The sequence below is a fragment of the Mastigoproctus giganteus genome, chromosome 10 (assembly GCF_048544385.1).
Source record: "Mastigoproctus giganteus isolate SK-2022 chromosome 10, ASM4854438v1, whole genome shotgun sequence".
Classification (NCBI taxonomy): domain Eukaryota; kingdom Metazoa; phylum Arthropoda; class Arachnida; order Uropygi; family Thelyphonidae; genus Mastigoproctus; species Mastigoproctus giganteus.
Window position 1 is genome coordinate 209238105 of NC_143584.1, and position 22650 is coordinate 209260754.

Below are 22650 nucleotides of genomic sequence, written 5' to 3' on the forward strand. Positions count from 1 at the left end.
AAGACTTGCGTTCAAGTCCCGTCGATGACATGAAGATTTTTTATGGCCTTTTTCACAACGTGGCTGAGTTAGTCGGGCGAGGGTAGATGGTTTTTTCTCCTGGAAACTCGGGTTATTCGTCCAGCAAATAGAAAATCGACCACAGAGCACACGTAATTTATAGACTGTATACGGAGCAATATTGTCTTAGTTGCTGATGCTCCTAAAATCCTTCTAACTACTACTTGATGTAGTGTGTTCTAAGAATATAAGCCACGCTTAAAAGAAGACAGGGGTCGTCGAAAGTGTCCAAAGATGGGCAGTGCACTTGGTAAGACTGGCTAAAGAACATTCATATAAAAAGTAAATTTTCTGTTTATATTCCGGGAAGGCTACTTAGTGTCAGAGAAGTTCACCAAATAGAAAGATTACAACAACATCAGTTCGAATATGTGTGTCTAATTGAGTTTTATAAGGTTCCGAGAAACGGCAGTAAAATGAACGAAGGCGAAAATTTTCACGTTAAAATGATGCTAGAACCAGGAGATATAAATTCCAAGTAAAGGGCAAGAATTATAGGTTGGATTATAGTAAGTTTTCCTTTAGCCAGCAAGTTGGCGCCTCCGTAGCCAGGTAGGAAGGAACAGCAGTGCGTACCACACGCTTCTTGATTAGACCGGGGTTCGAGCCCGTCACCACCAAATACGGAGGATGCGGAAAGGTCAGGGAATGACCACCGCATATTCCGGAGCAATATGGCCTTAGTTGCTAATGCTCCTAAAAACCAAATAATAACAATAATAAGCCAGCAAGTTGTTAATCATTGAAACACGTTACCTCCATGGGTAGTTGAGATCAACGGTTTGGGAAAATGATTTGCTGGATAAGTACCTGCGGAAGAGGGAAACACGTAGAATAAGTTTTAATTATTTATTGCTTTCTGGTGTAGTAAAAAAAAGAAAAGGCCTCTTGCTTTCTTGTACTAAACTGGTGTTCAAAGAAAGTGCATCACCCATTAAAATTGTAATTGTCGTCCGAATAACGTAAGTATATGGCAATATTTCTTATAGATTGCATCAGATAAGATTGACACGCGTAGGTGATGACTTAATATTCCATCAGCTGTTACTTTCATCTATATAAGCACGCTCTGCAAGAGTTGCAGTCATTCCTTGCTTGTGTCAGGATGGCGAGTTACGTGCAGTTGACGCCACGAAGAAAGAGTGCTATTGTTGCTTTACGTGAGGAAGGATGTTCTTCCCGTCATATTGCGTATAGAGTGCCTTGTAATCAGTCGACAGTGAGTAGATTTCTATCCAAACTCAAGAATACTGGTTCTGCTGAGAGGAAAAAAGGAATCGGACGCAAACGAGTCTGTACGCCAAAACAGGACCAGATTTTGAAGCGCTTATGCCTTAAAAACAGTAAAGCTTCTTCGTCTGAGCTGAAAAGAGAATGGGAAGAACATATAGGAGTGGTAGCAAGTGCAGTAACAGTCAGAAGCCCCTCCTCACACAAAAAAATAAAAAGGCCCGATTAATTTGGTGTAAAGAGAATATCAAATGGATCCCAGAGCAGTGGAAGTCAGTTATTTTCTCGGATGAGAAGAAATTCAACCTGCATGGCTCTGATGGGAGACAAACGATTCGCCGTAGACGGTGAAGAATATCCATCCAGACTGTATGGTGTCTACAGTGGAATTCCTTACCAGCCAAATGATATGGGGGTGCATTTCGTATCTATGGCGGAGTAGGTCACCTGCAGTTTATAAAAGGTTCCGTAAATACCAATGGATACCTGGCTGTATTGAAAGGCAAATTGCTGCCAACCATTAGAGACCATTTCAACCTGCCATGTAACTGCATCTTTCAGGACAACTCTGCTCCTTGTCATCGTGCGAAAAGTGTAAGTGGGCACTTCTGTAGTTATTTTAGCTTCATTTCTGCGTTAGAGGTTCGACAGTAATGTGTTTACATTTGTTACAGGGGAAAAAAATAGTTGGAAGAACGGTCCATTACAACTCTTAGCTGGTCAGGAAACAGCCCGGCCGGATCTGAATCGTATAGAGAACTGTTGGCATCGTGTGGAATCTGAAGATGCCAAAAATAAACCAAAGACCTTTTGTGAACTTCATAATTCGTGTTTGGAACCACGAACTATCAGTTGATTATCTTCAGAAATTGAACTTGTCAGTGCCTCGACGGCGTGCTGCTGTCATCAGGGCCAGAGGCGGTTCAACTAAATATTAGTTTGTTCCTGGTGAACTTTTCATTTTGTTTTCCATTTAAAATGATAAACTGAAGCAAACTGAGGACTTCCGATAACATTTCAGTCATAATTGTCGTGTTTACTAAAGCTGTTGTAAAAAGGTTGCAAATGCTCATTTTGGAATATTTTGAGAGCACCTGTCAAATATTACTTAGCTTTGCCTTAACTATTAATAAATATCTTTTGTTTTTATTTCTATTTGTGATGCTAGTCATTAATATAACATACCGTCGCGAAAAAGGGTTAGAAATGTGAACTTCCTAGGTGATGCACTTTCTTTGAACACCAGCGAATACTAAAAGCTAAATTCACCTAGGAATCTATTTCAAATAGTCATAAAAAAGTTAGAAACCCTGTAAATAATTTTTCATCATCATATATGGAATTATATTTTCTCTAAGCACGTACAGTATTTTAATTTCTGTCTACTTCATTTTTATATATTTATTTATGTATGTAATATTTTTTTTTCTAATATTAGCAGCTTTGTTTTTTTCGTTTGATTTACAGTATAGCTTGAATAATTCGAAGCTGAAAGGGCATCAAAATTCTTTCGAATTATCCAAACTTCGAGTTAAATGATTCTCTTTTATAGAATAGGAAGCTCAACGTGCAGAAAAGTAATTCGAAATAACCAATATTTCGAATTATTCAATCTCCACTCAAACCCAATCAAGTCGAATCATGTTCGACTTGATTGGGTTTACTACATTTAGGGCCCTCGTGGTTAGCACGGTGGGCAGGATCGCCATCCTCCCCACACCGGCTGGAAAAGACCTCAGTTCGAGTCCCATCGATGACGGGAGGAATTTTTATGGGCCTTTTTCACAACGTGGCTGAGTTAGTAGGTCTCAGGAGAGAGTAGCACGGTTTTTTTCTCCCGGAAACTCGTGTTTTTCGTCCAGAAAAACGGAAAATTGCCCACAGCAGACACAAAATTTACAGACAGTATACACGGAGCAATATAGCCTTAGTCGCTGATGCTCCTAAAAAACTACATTTAGACACCATTTCTTCTCGTGTACTTAGTCGCTTTTTTGTTTTGTTCCCTATCAGATGCTAAACTAATAGCTGTTGATATTAAACAGGTCTTGAGAATTAATCGGTGGATAGTTTTGGTTATGGATAAGGTTAGAGTTACAAACAAGTGCTTATGGTTAGAGCAATATTGTAAATATGAGTCGACCACTATCCGTACAGAAAATATATTTTATTAATATAATGCATATCATAATATAATTAGATCAAACTCAATTTTACTCTGCTATATAACAATAATGTAAGAAATATAGAAAAAGACTACTTTTCTATTATTGCAAGGCATTTCTAAAACCGTGGGAGGCTACAATTTGATTAAAAGATACACATGTTTATCACGTAAATACTATGTATTGAATTAAAATTAATTTAAAAACTTAGACCAGTGTCAAAAGTACATAAATCTAACGGTGTCTGCAACTTGCTTAATGCAAATAAAATTAAAATACATTTAGTAATTTACGTGCCAAATATTAGAGATGCCCTGCGTAGGTTTCTGTTTTTCTAACTTTAATATAAGTTATTTCAATATAATATTAAGATATACGCACTATTCATGGTAATGCAACTGTATTTATTATAATTAAATTAATTTATAAACCGGATAAATATTTGGTATTTAATTTTTTTTTTTTTTTTTTTTTTTTGTAATGTGTGATTCCTGACATATACTGTATATGTTTTCCTTTTGTAAAACAGGAACAGTATCAGCAGGCAAGCTTCTGCTACACGATATTATATACTCACTGGCCAAAAAATTAGAAAATTTGTGCAATTGGCGTTAACAGCTAAATCAAACGTACGGTATGCATATGTATATTGTCACATGGTATAACCACAAGTCAAGTTTCTTGGTATGATAAATACTTTACGCTTTCCTGAAGCTTCTTAGCTTCTTAGTCAATTCGGTCCTGGGGAAGACAAGTGATTTTTCCGATTTACAGAAAGGTGTTATTCTTGGAGCGCGTTTGGTAGGAGCCACAATTGAGAAAACAATGGAAATCACTGGTATGGCGAAAGCAACCATCTCAAAAGAATGAAATCAGTAGGGGACGAAAGGAGAATGCATCTTTAAAAGGAAGAAATGCGGCAGAATGTCGGTACTCCAAGAACCTCGGGAGCAGAAAAAGACAGCATGGAAAAGTTACAAAGCAATAAAAAGTACAGAAGCGTATAACAGCTACAAATTGATCTGTAATAGTGCCACAGAAAAGGTTAGACTGTCAAAGGCAGATTATGAGAAATCGCTGGCAAAAAGAGCAAAGAGGGAGGATAAGGAATTCTTCACATATATAAATTAAAGAAGAGACAAACAAACCGATTGGACCCTAATGGACGTGGGGTAGTATTAGATACCCGAGCTGAAGTTGCAGGTGAACTCAACAGTTACTTTACACCGATATTTACAGAAGAAAAACCCTTTACATCAATGAGAAATTATGGGAGTGAAGTTGAAAAAAGTAATTAATGATGTTGAAATTTCGCATGTTTATTACTTTCGAGCCTACAGGCCAGTAAGGCTCCTGGGGTTGATGAAATATACCCTATAATCTTAAGGGAGGCGGCAAGTGAGTGCATTGAACCATTGAGGCTAATTATGCATCACTGGACTCGGGAGTGATTCCGTTGGATTGGAAAAGTGCCAATGTATCTCCAATACATAAGGAAGGTTCCAAGAGTGAAGCGGGAAATTACTGTCCGGTTAGTGTAACTTCAGTAGTAGGGAAAATCATGGAGACAATGATCAAAGTTGGAATTCAGGATCATTTAGGTAGAAATGGAATTCTGAAGGATACTCAGCATGGTTTTGTAAAGGGAAAATCATGTTTAACTAATCTGGTTAGCTATTTTGTCAGGGTCACTCAAGAACTGGACTTCGGGAATAATTTCGACATTATTTATTTGGATTTCAGCAAAGCATTTGACTCAGTCCCACATGAGCGGCTACTTTATAAGCTGAAACAGGTTGGAATCACAGGGAAAATCCTTAAATGGATAGCTGGATGGCTTCAGTGCAGGAGGCAGAGGGTTGTGATAAATGGTTATTCCTCAGATTGGATTGATGTAAGAAGTTGAGTTCCCAAGGATCAGTATTAGGACCACTGTTGTTTTTTTATTTTTATTTTCATAAATGACATCGATGAAGGGATAGAGGGCGTGATGTCTAAATTTGCAGATGATGTAAAGATTGGTAGAGTAGTTAATGATCGCCGTCAAGCAGAGCTTCTTCAAAATGACCTAGATAGACTTCAGGGATGGTCAGAAAAATGGCAGCTATGCTTTAATCCAGCAAAGTGTAAGGTATTGCACCTGGGGAACAGTAACCCCAAAATAACTTATACACTTGGCGGAGTTGAACTAAAGCCGGTAGTGGAGAAAAGGGACTTGGATGTTACGATACGGTCAGACTTTAAGTTCTCTGAGCATTGTAGACGGGTTGCAAGGAAGGCCCATGGTGTCCTATCGATAATGTATCGAACAATTGCTAGTAGAGATAAGGACGTCATAATCCCATTGTATAAGGCTATTGTTAGACCACACCTAAAGAAAGATATTGTTCTTCTTGAAAGGGTCCAGAGACGGGTAACTCGCCTGGTGAGATCGGCAAAAGGGCGTCCTTATGAAGAAAGACTTCGAATATGTGGGTTACAGAGCTTGGAAACTAGGCATCTTAGAGGAGACTTGACTGGGGTGTTTAAGGCGCTGAGAGGCATAAGCAAAATGAATGAGGACGAAATTTTCACAGTTATAAATGATTCTAGAACTAGGGGCCATAATTTAAAGTTACGGGGGGGGAGATGTTTATACTGGATTGCAGGAAGTTTTATTTTAGCCAGCGAGTTATAAATTACTGGAATAACTTGCCTACATGGGTGATAGAGGCTGACAGTTTGGGGAAATTCAAAGGCCAGTGGATATTTACCTACGGGAGGAGGGAAACGCTTAGGTTGTCCATTTCCTTTTCTCTTATTTATTAATTTTTTTCTCTTATTATTATTTTATTCTTTTATTTTATTTATTTTTTTGTTATTTTATTATTATTATTATTTATTTATTATTATTTTATTTATTTATTTTTTTTTTTGCTGGTGCAGCATAAGCCATAGGCTTCCTTGCACCATGTGGCCATTGCTAATACTAATTTAAAGCGAATTGTGTATTAGAATAGGTATCAGTACGGTGTGCACGAAGTGACTGAAAAATTCAATTTAGGCAAACAAAGACACTTTGTTTGCCTAAATTGAATCGAACTATAAGAAGGGAGTTGGAGAATCTGGGATTTGGTTGTCATGAGCTTATACGGAAGGTATTTCTTATTGTCAAAAATCGCGACTGGAGTGGTGCCGTAAACTCCAAAACTGGACTGTGGAACAATGGAAAGAGATCAAGGTCTGACGAGTCTCGATTTACTTTTTTTTCACCAATGGTAAGGTGAAAGTGCGGCGTGAACCTCATGAAGCCATGCCTCCAGACTGTCTCGTGTCCACCACTCAAGCGGTTGGAGGTGGTATCATGGTAAGGAGTGTATTCTGTTGGTACGGATTGGGTCCACTTTTACCGTTAGAAGGCAGCTTTACCTCCAGTGAATCCTTCTGTCGTATCAAATCAACTTCCATGTTGTAGTGCTTATTTTTTACCCCGGGATAGTTAGATTACGATGGATTCTTTCAAGGCACCTATCCACCGTACTCGAAATCATTCAAACACTGTCTGAATGATTCGAAGAATATTCACCAAGATTTCGAACATCTACCCTTAAGCGCCTAATTCTCTAGATCTGAATCCAATTCATTTGTAGAATCCATGCCACGATTTGTATGGTCTGTAATTCAGTACAGTACAGTACCGCTGTCAGTAATTCTGATAAAAGGTAGCCCTATTAGGTATTGAATAAAAGCGTGTAAATTTTTGGCTACTGAGTGTATAATATTAACGTTGAAGTCATACGTAAAATATAGCACGAAGATGTGATGTGATGTGATTAATATAAGCAGAGGTTAGTCCCATCAAGTTGCAGTTGCTACAGTGGACGTTTGCTGTTTTCGAGGGCACGTTGGTACTTATTAACTGCTCTGTTTGTATTCGCCCTTAGAAGTCAAACTTTTTCGTGTGAAACTTCATTTGCAAAGAAACTCTGTGGTGATTGCGTAATACTGTCAATCTCTTTTTACATATTATTTGAAATTAAGAGACAAATCGTTACTTTAAGTAAAATCAGTCACAGAACTCAATCACACCTTCATTTCTTCCTGCCCTTCGCCTTCCCCTTCAGCCCACGATGCCCATCTGCCTCTATCAAGTCATCCGACGTTGCAATTCTTCTTCCTCTCTGTCTCTTGCCCATCACCATCCAAACCTTCAATTATATCCCTGAATAAACTCTTCCCTCTGGCACAGATTCAGCCCACTTCTTTGTTTTCCATATAGCCTTTGTTATACTTCTATATTCTTCTATCCTTCTCAATGCTTCCTCACATCTAATGCTATCTGTCGATTTGCGTCATCTTCAAACTTTCAGTTCTGATATCTTCTTTCTTTGGTGCTTATGTCGCAGCCCAACGAAGCATGACATTCCATACAAAATATTTAACTCCTTAATTTAATATCTATACTTCCTGTAAATATCTGCTTCCTCTTCTGAAATGCTATCTTACTTATTACAGTTATAGTTCGGATTTCTTGACTACTCCGATCGCCTTGTTAGAACACTGCCAAGATATCTATATTTGTCCACTAGTAATGTTCTCTTATTATTAAATACATACAATATACCTTTGTTCAAAGAAAATCATTTTTATCACTCACTGAACAGTCAAAATATTCTTTCTTAATATTCTATGGGAATACGAATTTTTAAAATCCTACCTGTTTGATGATGTACTCTCTTTTAGAAGGATGCTGGGTCCATGTCCTGCACCTTCTCCATCTGTGGATTGACAGTCACTTAACATTGCTCCAGTACTCATTCTAGATGTGAGTTTTTTGAGCACGTCGTCCATGGAACGCTTCGCGTGTCCACTGCAAGATGGATGCGAAGCACTGTTCTTGTCACCATGGCCACTTAATCGAGACAAAGTATGAGCATCAGTGGCCATCGACTGTGTGTCCGAACCAACCATACCATCACTTGAACTATAACATCCTTCTGAGTCATATTCCGAATCAGTAACAGTTTCTGAAAGAGCTGAGGACGTTGAAGAAATGCTCTGTAGTAAACGATGTTTCCGACTGTGTGGTACGGTCAATGTCTGACTGTCACCATCACTGGTTAAACTGTCACAAGTGGAATCACCATCGGTGCTGAGTTTGTGCGCGTGTAACTCCCGTGTGGTAACACTGTCTTCCATTTCTGTAAGCGTTGTCATGGAAGGGCCACTGAGTCCAATAAATTGGTCGTTACAACTTCGCACTTCAGGTGAGAATCCGAGGTTTTCCTCTGAACTCCTGTCCTGATCGTCAGCGTCACTTCCTGAATACTCCAATGCGTTATTTAACTCATTTTTGGGCAACTTTGATGGAAAGCTTTTTCGTTTAGAGGACATCCTCCTGCAAAATAATATAGAGAAAACTATAAATACATGATATGCAGTAGGACAAAAATTGCAAACAAGAGCTATGTGATACACTGTGAAACTGTTTCATTCATTAGTTTACATCGGTTAAAGTTTTAATAAGTTCTAAGTTAACATCGTGATTTTATTATTTGCTTATTTAAAATAAATAAATTGTTTGTTTATACTGTGGGATGGCCACATGCGGTCAGAGAAGTTTACAAAATAGAGAGAATACAAGAAAAGCACCGTATTTAGCAGTCATGTAGTTTTGAACGATGGTCAACTTAAACGCGTATGCTACTGTACCTTCATGTTTGCCCGCTCGGCTATGTTCAATATTTTTATTCTATGTGTTATTAGAACATATAGAATAAAAATTTTGTGCTATCGCTGTAAATTTTGGTATTATCGCTCTGAAATGTGAATCTAATTATACTTATCTTCTTGATCACTGTAGAATAATCAGCAGATGTCATGACGTAATTCTGTTCCCTTTAAAATGGAACAGTGCCCAGAAAGGGCATTGATAATTTCTTCAAAACAACACATTTAAGAGATTAGTCAAGCGATTAAATAATATAGAATATGTGCTTTCATACTTCTTTGAGTAAAGTAAACCTAAAGAAAAATTAAAAACTAAAGAAAAAAACAATATTACTTTTATATTTCTCTTCGCCATTCTACTTGAATATAACTGACATTTTGTTTAAAAAGATCAGCGGGTCAGTCATCTATGCACGATTATTATTTTTCAGTATACACATACTACCCGAAAAACGAATGTCTTTATTTTATTACTTAAATTATACAACTGTCTTGCGTAATTTCATTGTATAAGTTTATGAAATGTAAACAAATTTTATTCACCAGTTGGCCATACATTACCTGTTTCAGATCACACAGAAATATCATGAACTGAGCGTTAAAAAACAATTTATTCAGAACTAATTCTTCGGGAAGAATTAGTTCTGAATAAATTCGGGAAGAAATTCTTCACTGTGTAAGAAAACGATTGCTCCTAACAAAAGGATCCCTTTCTCAGAATTTGAAGAAGAAATCTAAGTGAATTGTAACCGCGAGTGAATAAATCTGTGCGGAGTCACTTTTTTGAACATTGTATATATATATATATATATTTTTTATTGAATAGTCAAATTTTTATTGTGAACATACTTTTTTTCTTAAACAGACTAAAAAAAAAATACTTTTTTCATTTAAAAAATATATTTTAGGAACCAAAAAGATGTCAGCAGGGACACACGAGTGATAACACGCCCCTGGACCTATCTACCTCCAAATTGGCAAATACCGCAAAAGTAATTTAAAAATAGTGAAAAATTCCCCATCACCTTTCCCGTGGTGATGCGCCTAACTATAAATTGCACGAACACTTTTAAGGAAAAAGATTTTACCCAGTTAATAGTCAAAGTACATTTTTAGCTTGATCTAGATGTCATTAATAGAGGGCGCTTCCTGAACCGTACTTCTATTTACGTGGGTGAAATCGAGACTTAATTGGTACGCAAACTCAAGCAATACACGTGACAGCCGACTAGTGAAGTGAGTAGAAATTACTTACCTCGGTATGGAAACCAAAATTGCGAAGCCTTTCATACCAACTGGGACCAAACGAATGCTTTCACGGAGTGCGGCAGACACAACAGGTTAAAAGTACGAAATGGCGCGCTCTTGCAATGCAGCCGTAGCAGAGCGGAACCTCTTCCCACAATTAGCTTTCCCGTTTCGTTGCGTGTTAGCTTCCGCTGGATCGGGTGGAGAACATAACGCAGACGTTAATAACCGCTGATACGCACGTCAGCGGTGTACAGGTTCGAGTATTAGCGAAGTGAACTGAAGACGGCCGAGCGGGCGGAGGTGTCCAATGCCATTGTTTTGTGGTGCGAAGAACAAATCCCGACTTCGTGTCTCTCTGCATGTTGTCCAATCAGTGACGGCTCATAGTGAGGCGATCAGTTCTCTTACTGACAATGTGCACGCGCGCCAGGAAAGGCTACGTACCACGTGTGGGACGCTAGTGAGAGGAAAAACGGAAGTACCGTGTAACTTGATACCTCTTTGACCGCGTGGGTGAACAGCGCACGCCGTGAGAACACTCAGAGCACTCACGAGGGATGAATATAACTTTGGCGGGATTATAACCCACAATTGTTGCTATGGATACCAGAACAAAAGAAAATAAATTAAAAAAAAAAAGAGATGCTATTTTCGAACTCCGCAACGCATTGGTACCAATATCGCGATAACGTAACTTGACGTCAAGTTTCCGTAATGGTGGTTAACCATTACCTTTAACCACCGTTACGCAACCTCCGGACACCAAACAATCAGGGTTTGTTGCGTTTATTCCTGAAATAGCTGTGTGTCACTGGTATTTCGTATTTTGAGGTTAAGATGTTCACTTTGGCTCATATTTTGTGAAGATGAACCATTCCTGCCAATTGCTCTTATACTTATTTATGCAAGGCATTTTGTCCAGTGGAGTGAAAAGAATGAGGGGGTGGGAGAAAATGAAAAAGATGGAAGCCTATTTTTTTAACATTTTAGTGAGAGAACAAAAAATGAAAAAAAGGGGTAGAAAACGGTAGAGAAAGAAAAACAGAAAGGCAAAGGTAAAAAAAAGAGATATACAAAAAAAAGAAAGTATATAGACAGAAAACGAAAGAACGACAGAAATAAAAAAAACAAAAAGTGAAAGAAAAAGAGAGAAAGAATGTAGAAAACAGATTGGAAAGAGGATAGGAAAAGAGTGAGGAAAAGAGGACTATCTCTAAAACGGTCTAAATATTAATCCACGTAAGGAAGCAGGAGAGTTAATTTCGAAATAAGTTGAACTGATTTGTGACAATTTACTTTTCCATCCGTGTTTAAAAGGTTCGGGTTCGAGTCTATCCGATGGCGCTAGGAACTAGTTGCGTTTTCAAATTGCTGGAGAATTTGGTCTTTTACTCTTCACACTGACCGGGCGTCTTGAAGAGAACCACTCTACACGTTCGTTGCCACCAAAAAAATGACGTAACAAGGCTTACCAACGAGAAGATGTGCATAAAGAAAACCTTGGAAGACAACAACGGAGATGGACAGATGAAATTCAAGAGTTCGTGGCCAGTAAATGGATGGCCATTGCACAAAACAAACGGAATTGAAAAGTTGCTGGAGAGGACTTCATCCTGCAGTGGATTGAAAATGTCTGATGTGATGCCTTTTCAAAGGCAGGCTGAGGGTTCCTTTTTTTTTTTCCTCGTTTCTCAGACAGGCAAACCGTTTACAGAACTAATACCTCATGATCAGAGTTGCCTTAGAGCTAATTAAAAACATACCTACCCTCTGTCATCCGATAAGAACACTCGCATAATTATAGGCAATTCTTGATAACAGATTTGTAAGAGCTATTAAGTTTCCTTCCTGTTTCCGACTATCCAATTTTAAAATGCACGCCTTGCATTAGGAAAAGGAAAAAGTCATCCGAGACCTTGGAAAAGCGTTTTCTTCCTCTTTGACGAACGTTTCTTTTTCAAATTAAAACAAATAATTTTTTTTTTATTTTATTTATGTATTTTATCAGATTTGTGAACTGAGATGGAAACTGGCATCTCTGTTAGGCATCGGAGACAAATAACATTAAAATTAAAGACATCGCTGGAGTTGCATATACACCATTTCGGTGATGTAATGAAGAAGTGAGAATGAAGATTGCGCACTGTTGTTGGTGGGTTATGTAGTGAACGAACAGCGCAACAGCTTGATAATGGGGTGGTTTACGGACGACATAAAATTGCCCGACACGTAGCGGCTAGTCCATAAACCAATGCCCCTTCTTGTCATTCATACGCCTTCCCGCACTTGAAGACGACTCAAATTTCCTAGGCGGCAAGGGACCTGCTGACGGCTTGCGGCACGATTTAAAAGAACCGTTGGCCACAGCCGCGTTACTGAAGCGTGCACACCGTCACTTGGCCGGAGTGCGGCGACAGTGTTGATGTTGGAGCGTAATGACTAAGGTCATACAAGCGTAGAATTAGCTAGACGTACAACCTTCCCGCTTCCCTTGGGGGTTGTCCCGTATATAAGACACCACACTCGAACGAGCCCCGGCGTGATACCGCAAAGTGGCATTTGTAAACGCTGTCGCTGATGATGCCGCTACTTGGTGGCGACCGCTGGCTGAAGAGTTCGAGATCGCCTTCAGCACTGAATTGACTGATTATCATCTCACATCTCCACTTTCTACTTTCCGGGTCACGTGCTCACTAAATATACCCCTTACATTATTTTGTGTGTCTGTCTGCGAGTGTCTGCACGCGGGTAAAATAGAGCGACAGATTCACGAGATAACAACTATTGCATCATAAATAGACAGAATTATGTAATGTCAATAGCAATTATGACAGAAAATGACAATTGTATAGCGGTCAGATGAGAAGCAATTATATCAGAGATGCCAATAATAGCAATTATGTTGTTGGAAGAACAGATTTACGTAACAGACAGACAAATAGTTGTTATGTCATAAATGGCAATTATGCAGTAACAGATAATAGCTATTACATCTAATTTACTGAGGTTTACGACGAACAGCAGTTTCTTACGATGGAGTAAAAGACGTTTTTTTGTCTTTTGACAAAAAATCAACCTACCATCAAAAGATGTCTATATTGTTGTAAGAGGAACAAAATTATACCAGGCTATTAGGCTTATTTCAGAAAGAGAAAAAGGGACACAAATCATCATTCCATTTTCAATCCACTGCCGGATGAAGGTCTCTCCAGCAACTTTCCAGCTCCTTCTGTTTTGTGCAGTGGCTATCCATTTACTGCCCACGAACTCTTGAATTTCATCTGTCCATCTCCGTTGTTGTCTTCCAGATTTACTTTTAGCTCCTCTTGGGTACCAGTTTGTTAGGCAGGCATGACGTAGCCCAGCGGTCAGGAGCGAGAGTGCATATCACGCGTTCCTTGAGTGGACCGGGGTTCAAGCCCGTGACTACTAAATACGATAAATATTTGTATTGACGATTTATTGTAAACTCTACTGACGTGGTTGTCGTGCCGGAGTATAAACAGAAAATTTATTTTATTTTCTTAGTCCATCTGTCATCATGTCTTCGAGCTGTGTCCTGCCCAAGTCCATTTCAGGTAATGGATTCTTATTCATTTTCCTAAAAAGAGAAACTTCTGCCCTTTCTTGGATTCCTCCATCGTTCCGACATATTTCAACACTTGTTAGTGCATCATCAGTAAGTAGACAGGGGGATATCATCAGTGAAGGTTTGTATTGTAAGCGATAGCATCTTACAATATCAGCACTTTTATCTAGAGGACTTTTTTATTCCAGCAGACTGATTGTGAACAGAATTTCCAGGCTGACAAAGTAACCAGACTAATTTTGTATTAAAAAAATAATTATTACTAACTTTTGGTGAATGTAATAAAGTGAAGGAGAGCACTTCAAAGTGCTCTCCTTCACTTTATACAGACTTCCAGACGCATGTCATGCCAGGGAACGTTGCTGGTGATCATATTTTGCTAAGAATATGACTTCAATTGCTTCAAAATAAAATCCAGTCAAGGACTTTTTCAGTTTTGAGAGAAAAAAGAAATTCGTATGGGAAAAGATCAAGACAGTAAGGTGAATGTCCCAGAAATGGATTTTTTTCCTTCTTCAATTGGACAAAAATTGCTTCATTGAAAAAAAGTTTGGTGGGATGCACATTGACATAATTTCCTTTTTTTTTTATTAATTATTATTATTTATTTATTATTTTTTGTTTTTATCAGATTTTTTTTTTTTTTTGGCTGGTGCAGCGATAGCATCTTACAATATCAGCACTTTTATCTAGAGGACTTTTTTATTCCAGCAGACTGATTGTGAACAGAATTTCCAGGCTGACAAAGTAACCAGACTAAGTGACAAAGTAACCTGACAAAGTAACCAGGCCGCATGGTGCAAGAAAGCCATAGGCTTTCTTGCACCATGCGGCCATTACTAATACTAATAATGCAAAATGCACTTTTTCAGCTAAATATTCGGCCCTTTTTTAGAGCATGTTGGCCATAAACGCTGTAGAACTTGATTGATTTCTTGTTGTGGAGGAACAAGTTCGTAGTGGCCAACTCCTTTAATATTGAAAAATGAGATTGGAACAGCTTTCTCATTTCAATCAACCCTTGAAGATGCCAGCGGCCGGATCGTCCATCATCTGAAGATGATGTCTTCCTGTCTTTCCATTTAGATGATGTGCCCTACGGTACGGATTTAGAGAACAGATTTAGACATCTCCATAAATTCGAAACGTTTTCTAAATATCTTTGATACTTTTTCTCCAATTTTACTAAAAATTTAACGCTGATTCCCTGTTCTCAACAATTTAATTTATCATCCACATTTTTGAAAGTTTTTTCATTGAAGCAGTGTTTCACTGAAACACTTATTGCTCCCACAGAATAAGTTGAATCCAGAATGTCTCCTAGTTAGACAATACTGCTTACAAATACAGTCACGAATTCCTACAAGTGACATCTGACATGTGTTGTCAGATGGCGCTTGTTGGGCCAACGTTGTGCTTGATGGTACAAAAAATGTAATTATTGTCAGACCCTTGTGTTCATGTATTGTAATAATTCTTTTTATCACATAAACGCATTTCAGAAGATTATCTAACTCTACCATAAATTATACTATCGTTCTGTTTCATGGGCATTCGGCATTTTGAGGTCTATAACAGGTTATCCATTTATCAATCAACGATGTGCATTAAGGTGGCTATGGCTACAGAGTACGTGATGTCCGCGGATGTGGAGCGAGATATTTTTAGACGGGTGGCAGAAGGCAGTTTCATTGTTACAGTAGTGGCATCTGAAAAGCAGTACAACATTTATTAGTGTAATACATAGTATGATTTGTTTCTAAAGAAGAACATGTGTTTATTTTGGAACGTTACTGTGCCAGATCATTTCTGAATGTCAAGGAATACAACAAGCTTTGTTTCACAGTGAGCCCAGATGTTGATGCAACAATTTCTGTGGAAAACTAGATGCTTCGGGTGGAACATCCACCTTTCTCTCCCGATTTGGCTTTACCTGACTTCATTCTGTTCTCAAGTATCAAAAACTTCGCAGAAAGTGTCATATTTTGGTCTTTGATGAAATCCAGCAGCGTACATGAGGCAAGTTCCAGAAATGCTTCCAACTGTAGCGGTAGAGAATGATTTCACATAGGGCTTATATAGAGTTGATCAGGGGAACTACTTTTAAGGGAACAAAAGAAATAATTGTCAAGTTCAGTTTTAGCTTACTTATCAACTTCTTTGTAAGACTTCTTAAACACTTTTTTTATCCGCGACCTCTTTTCATAAGACGAAATTATTAGTGACCCCAGATTCTTTTTCGCGACCCCCAGGGGGATTGCGACCCACCGTTTAAGAAACACTGGTGTATAATAATTTCAATAGTTCTATAAAAAATAAATATTTAATTTAATCACGTTTATCATATGTTTTCTGCGATCTCTAGAATCTTTTTGGCTGCCCCTCCGGAGGTTGCAACCCACAGTTTAAGAACCCCTTTTCTTAAAGCTGTTTCAAGCACACTAGAAAGAATGAATACATATTAACGAACATGATGAACATTTCCAACACATTCTGGAAGTTTTAATTAAATTCTGTATGAATTTTTAATATCTTGTTGTACTACAAAATGCTTATATTTTAATTATATTGCCCTGAATTATTACAGGGCAATATATTACAGGCTTAGGATCGCACCATTTGAATTCTGTAACTTCTCATTGGCTATCATCCTCTGTTCCTCCCATCCATTTTTTCTCATTTACACTGGATGTGATTATAGCAAAAAAAAAATCCCTAGAAGCTTAAAAACTCGAAAACAAACAACAGGTATATAGTTTTAACATTAAAATGGCATTTATACATTTTCAAATTACATTAATTGTTTGTTATTTGGTTTTTAGGAGCATTAGCAACTAAGGCCATATTGCTCCGGGGGATATGCGGTGGTCATTCCCTGACCTTTCCGCATCCTTCGTATTTGGTGGTCACGGCTTGAACCGCGGTCTACATCAAGATGCTACGCACTGCTGCTTCTGCCCACCTGGCTACGGAGGCGCCACATATTGAAGGGCAAGTTTTATTGCTATGGATAAGGGAATGGTTGAGTGAGAGAAGACAAGAGTATTTATCAATGGACACTGCTCTTCTTGGACTAGTGTTATTAGTGAAAATCGACTGGGTTCGGTGTTGGGTCCATTGTTGTTTTCTGTGTTTATTAACGATACGGATGAAAGTATATCAAGCTTGTTGTCTAAGCTTGCAGATGACACAAAGGTTGGCAAAGTTGTTAATGACAATAATCAGATTATGCTACTGCAGAAAGATCTACTAAACATGGGCAGATTGGGTCAGAAGTGGCAGTTGAAGTTTAACGGCAGATGACACAAAGGTTGGCAAAGTTGTTAATGACAATAATCAGATTATGCTACTGCAGAAAGATCTACTAAACATGGGCAGATTGGGTCAGAAGTGGCAGTTGAAGTTTAACGTTGACAAATGCAAGGTAATTCATATGGGTAACATCCCAGAATAACATACCAATTAGGTGGTACTACACCCAAGGTGGTGGAGAAGAAAAATGGCTTGGGGATAATTATTCAGACATTAAGCTCGCTGATCATTGTATATAGGCTGCCAGAAAAGCTCATGAGGTTTTGTAGATGATGTTCAGGAATTCTGCAGCAAGGATAAGAAGGTGATTAACCCAATTGTACAAGCATTTTGAGTGCTGCAATAGGTCTGGAGGCCTCGTTTTAGGAAGGATATAGATTTGGTGTAACGGGTGCAAAGAAGCGAAACCAGATTGGTAAAGGAAACAAAAGGGTGGTCTTACCAAGAAAGGCTTCAGTTGTGCAAATTGCAGTGTCTGGAGACTAGGCACCTGCGAGGTGATCTCATGGAGGCGTTTGAGGCTATGAATGGATTGAACACCCTCAGTTCTTGTGGCATTCTTTCCCTTGCTCAGACTACACACCATTGGAAACATAAATTGAAATTGAGGAAGGATGGTTGCAGGATAGATGTGCGGAGGTTTTCCTTCAGTCAGAGGGTGGTTGATTGTTGGAACAAACTTCCATCTGGTGTTGTAGAAGTGGGTAGTTTGAATAAATTCAAGGAAGAACTAGACAAACTATTGGAACGGGTGGACAAGTAATATGACAAGTGGTTTTTTTTTTTTTTTTTTTTTCATGATGCTGCATACGTTTGCTTTTTTGCATCACTGCCACTACTATGCTGTATTTATTTTATTTAGTTGTTAAAGTTCTTTTCCTGGTGGGTTCTCAGAAGTTCTTATAAATCAAAGGTTAAACATAGGCAAGTGAGACCAACTGGTCGATCCCAAAGTAATTTTAAATCGCTTTCTTTAATATATTTCATTCGGAAAATGTTTTAATGTTTTATTAAAAGTGAAAGCGTAGTAAATACAATAAAATCTTAATTCGTGTCCCGATATTTCTAAATTAGGCGCGATTTGGATTTTAAAATATTTTCAGACGGAAAATACCAATTTCGTGCAAAATATAAATACTTCGTTAATTCGAAAACCACTATAATTCTTAATTCGAAATTATTATTAGCTTCATGCTCAAATGAGCAAACATTTTTGCTTGACATAATAACATAATAATAAAAAAAAAAAAAAAAGAAGAAAAGGGACCAATAAAGTTTTTCGAAAAGAAGGGAAACCAAATGTTTGAAATTGTCAGGTTGGTGGACGTACCGTACACTGAAATGTGTGAAAATCTTCCTTCACATGTTTGTGCAAGATGGTTTTACTAACAGGTGGTCATTTGACCACTATTCATTTAGACCAGGGGTGACAACCTCCGGCCCTCGAACGTGCGTAATCCGGCTCGCAGTCGTTTTCAAATTTTATAATTGTATTTTTGTAATTATATATAGTATTTGTATTTTCGTTTTACTTATTAATAAAATTAATTATATGTACGTGTATATATAAATATTACAATAAATAACATAAATCTGTTTATGACAATTTTTTCATTATACACCATTTCAATAATCCTAAAAATCTTGGAAACTAAAAAAATATTTGTCCCGCCTGTACCTCATAGACATTTTATTTGACCCGCCATTTATAAAGGTTGCCCACCCTTGATCTAGACGACTGTTTGCGTTCAGGTGTAAGTAATTATAAACTTGATTATTTGAAAATAGCTGATGATTTGCATAATCAGATTTCTCACTAATTTTAATAAAATATGTAATTAAAATTGTTTATTCTTATTCTTTTCCTTCACTTATTAATTTGAAAGTGCATTTTATTAAGTATAAATGTTAAGAAAAAATGTCATTTTTAATGAATGGGACCAAAATATTTCAGGAGGGCGATTATTTTTATTTTTATTATTATTGGGTTTCTTAGGCTATCAGATACTAAAATAAATAAATAAATAAATAAATTTTCTGTTTATACTCCGGGACGACCAAACGGTCAGAGGAGTTCACAAGATAGACAGAATACAAGAAACAGCACCGTATTCAGTAGTCACGGGCTTGAACCCCTTGACCCCAACGGCCTTGAACTAGTAAACGCGTGTGCAGCTTGCATGCGTTCTCTAGCCCAGTGGTTTATAAGATGAAAAACCCAAGTTTCAATCGGAGAAAAACCATTCAGCCCCCACCCGAGAACGATTTATTCAGCCCATAAAAGTTCCTCAGATGAGAATCGGACCTCGGGCCTTTTCCACACCTTGTGAGAGAGAACACCATCGCAGTCACTGTGATAGCTATCAGTAACTTATGATAAAAATGCTTTTAAGCCTTCCAAATATGCCATGAATAAAGAGGGGAATGTTCACGACACGACATCCTGGTGCCTCTCTGCTTGAAAAAGTTACCTGCCTTCCAACGCGATGGTGCTAATAAGCTTTGAAGCATGTCAGCGCAGTGAGTGACAAAACTGCGAGACATTTATGCATCCGTTTTTCAGGCATTACGGGACTGCAATATTTTTGTCCATTTTTGACGAATTCATAAAGAATAGGCATATGATTTTATTTTGGCCCGTTCCACATGGAGTTCTGTAGAATTCTAGATATATTCTTTTATAAATTTCAGAAAAAAAAATTCAAAATGACAAACGTGTTCAAATCACATGATTTGCATAAATGTAAATACTACTGAGAAATCTGTGCAGAGCAGTTTTTTTTTTTTTTTTCGCATTACGGATACACAACCTTATTTTTGTACAGTGACATTTAACGTCTGCAGTTTCTCAATGAAAGTCTGATACACAAAGACCACAAATATAGCCGCATTGCGTTTCTTACTGCAATTCTACATTGTGAAGAGATGACTTATACCACTGGTGACGTCAATAAAGCTTTGTTCAGAAAGACAAAGATGGACACAGCGTCCTGCGACAGATATTACCGGCATGACTGTATCGTTGTCGCCAGTGCCGTCCGGAAATCAGACCTTTACATCCTCCCCAACCCTACCCTCAAGTTTCAGTAATAATTAAAAATTATTTAAAATAGATTGAACTGTTAATTGTTTCCTATACTCTGATTTTCCAAACGATATATAATATCGTTTGGTATTATTGAAGTCAAATTAACAAATCAACCAAAAATTCACATTTAATTTTTATTGAAATTAAATGTGAATTTTAATAAGCCTTCGAAAGTTTTTAAGCTTTCCAAGACTTTGTCTCTCCACTATCTATTCATGCTGTAAGTTGTACAATAAAGATTTATTTAATTTGTAAGGGTTCTTTGCATAGAGATTCTGTTTCAAATAATACCGAAGTTAAAAAACCCAATGAAGATAAAGTCCGACGTTATTAGTGGCCACAAATTCTTGGATAATGGGCTATCACTAAAAAAATCTTCCAACATTGTTGGAGACTTTTTTGATGGTAGAAACAATAATGATAATCTAACATTGTTATTTTTGGATTTGCAGTACAAGTTGTTGCCATCTTGGGGTAACCAGCAATCTTTAATCATTTTTCATCAATCAAATGAACTGTGCAATAAGTTCCAAACGCGCTACTATTAGAATTTCAGTGAAGAAAAGAGGTTGTTGTTCTAGGGTTTTAGCAGCATCAGCGACCAAGGTCATATTGCTCTGTGTATATTGTCTGTAAATTGCGTTTGTTCTGTGATAGATTTTCTATTTGATAGACGAAAAACCCGAGTTTCTGGGAGGAAAAATCATGGTGCTCTCGTCTGGGACCGCCTAACTCAGCCGCGTTGTGAAAAAGGCTCATAAAAATTCCTCCCATCATCGACAGAACTCGAACTCAGGTCTATTCCACCCTGTGTGGGGAAGTCGGTGATCGTACCAACTGTGCTACCCCAAGGGCTGAAGAAAAGAGTACCATAGGAACACCGTAGCCCAATTTTTTTCATTGTAATGGCGTTTCGTGATAAATGTATAGGTTTTGGCTATTAGCATATCCACTCAGATAGAACCAGGTCTCGTCTTTGGAGAAAACTGCATCCAAATGGTTGACACCACTTAAAATGAATTTGTTCTCTGAGTTCGTGCTAACTTGAAGCCTCAAAAATTAAGCCTCAAAAGTTAGGTAGTCTTCTATCCATATGCAGGTTCATTGCCGACTCAGGGGTCAGTCACTACACTCCCCTCTCCTAGTAGCAGCATAATACCGGAGTCGCTAATTTCTGTTTATATTTTCTATTATCCAGTAATATCAGTAGCGTACCTAGGGGATTTGCAGGGGGAGCATTTGCTCCCCCTGCAAGATTTTTCCCTTAAGTGGAAGGGTGCACAATTTCTTGACAGGGAAAAAGAACATATTACAAACAGACAGTAAAAGCGCCTATTTTGTCATCTTTGCTCCCCCTCAAGGAAAAACCTGGTTACTACACTGAGTGACATGAAACGACTGCTGCAACGGTGGCGTCAGAGTTCATTTGAAAACTCCCAAAAATACTGCCGTACGATTTCATTTCTTTGAAATAAAATTTGTTCGTGTTAAACGATCCTTAGAGTTATTGTATTACATAAGGTTACTATACAATATGATTTGGCCAGAACCACAAGAGTTGGCAACTATTAAAAAACAACTGAGGTATTTACATTTACCCATCTTCTAAATTTAACCAAGCCAACTTGCTGTGAAGGTGACGATGTACTCCTTTCCAATAAGCAGGCTGTACATGCTCATATAATAAATAAAATTGATTATTAAAATTAAATATTTTATTTAAATAAAAATTAAATATTTAAAATTTCAAATGGGAATGTAAGGGTTTTTTTTTGTTGTTTTTGTTTATCAACAGTACTATGGATTAAAAAGAGGTATAAAAGCACTGCTTTGCTCCTCGAAGTTTGATAAAAATGGCTGAATTATAGGATTACAGAGTGGCATCCATTTTTTAAATTTGTAGAGCTGCACAGACTGTTGGAAATATTTTTAAGAAATTGAAACTTCGAAAGATATCTTAACCAGTTTTAAAGAATTTTAGTACTCACAATTGTGTGAAACATTAATATTGAAGAAATGATGAAGTTTACATTCTGTTCAGATGGATCTCATTCAATGTAGTCTCCTTGGCACTGTATAACCATTCCAATGGTTCGTTCTACAACTTCTGGAACCATTCCTGATATGCTGCTTTTGGAATTGCTAATAGTTGCTAATTGTCGCATTCTGAATAATTTCCTCAATCGTTGCAAATCTGACCTCTAGATGAGAATTCAAACTTGAGGAGAAAGGAGGAAAACAGGGAA

At 37.7% G+C, this 22650-nt stretch overlaps 1 protein-coding gene across 3 annotated transcripts in view; it reads right to left on the reverse strand.

The window, feature by feature from the left end:
* The window catches only part of LOC150079832 (uncharacterized), a 177423-nt gene that overhangs the window by 71730 nt on the left and 83043 nt on the right, over nucleotides 1-22650 (reverse strand). For 2 of the 3 annotated variants that reach the window (XM_090382583.1, XM_090382582.1), the window contains exons 1-2: nucleotides 10420-10785; nucleotides 8152-8832 (exon numbers count right to left, since the gene is read on the reverse strand). In XM_090382583.1, the coding sequence (XP_090238709.1) occupies nucleotides 8152-8832; nucleotides 10420-10454 (716 nt within the window). In that variant the 5' untranslated portion in view covers nucleotides 10455-10785. Of the gene's footprint in view, nucleotides 1-8151; nucleotides 8833-10419; nucleotides 10786-22650 lie in introns of those variants that run through there. The other variant, XM_090382585.1, reaches the window with a different exon arrangement.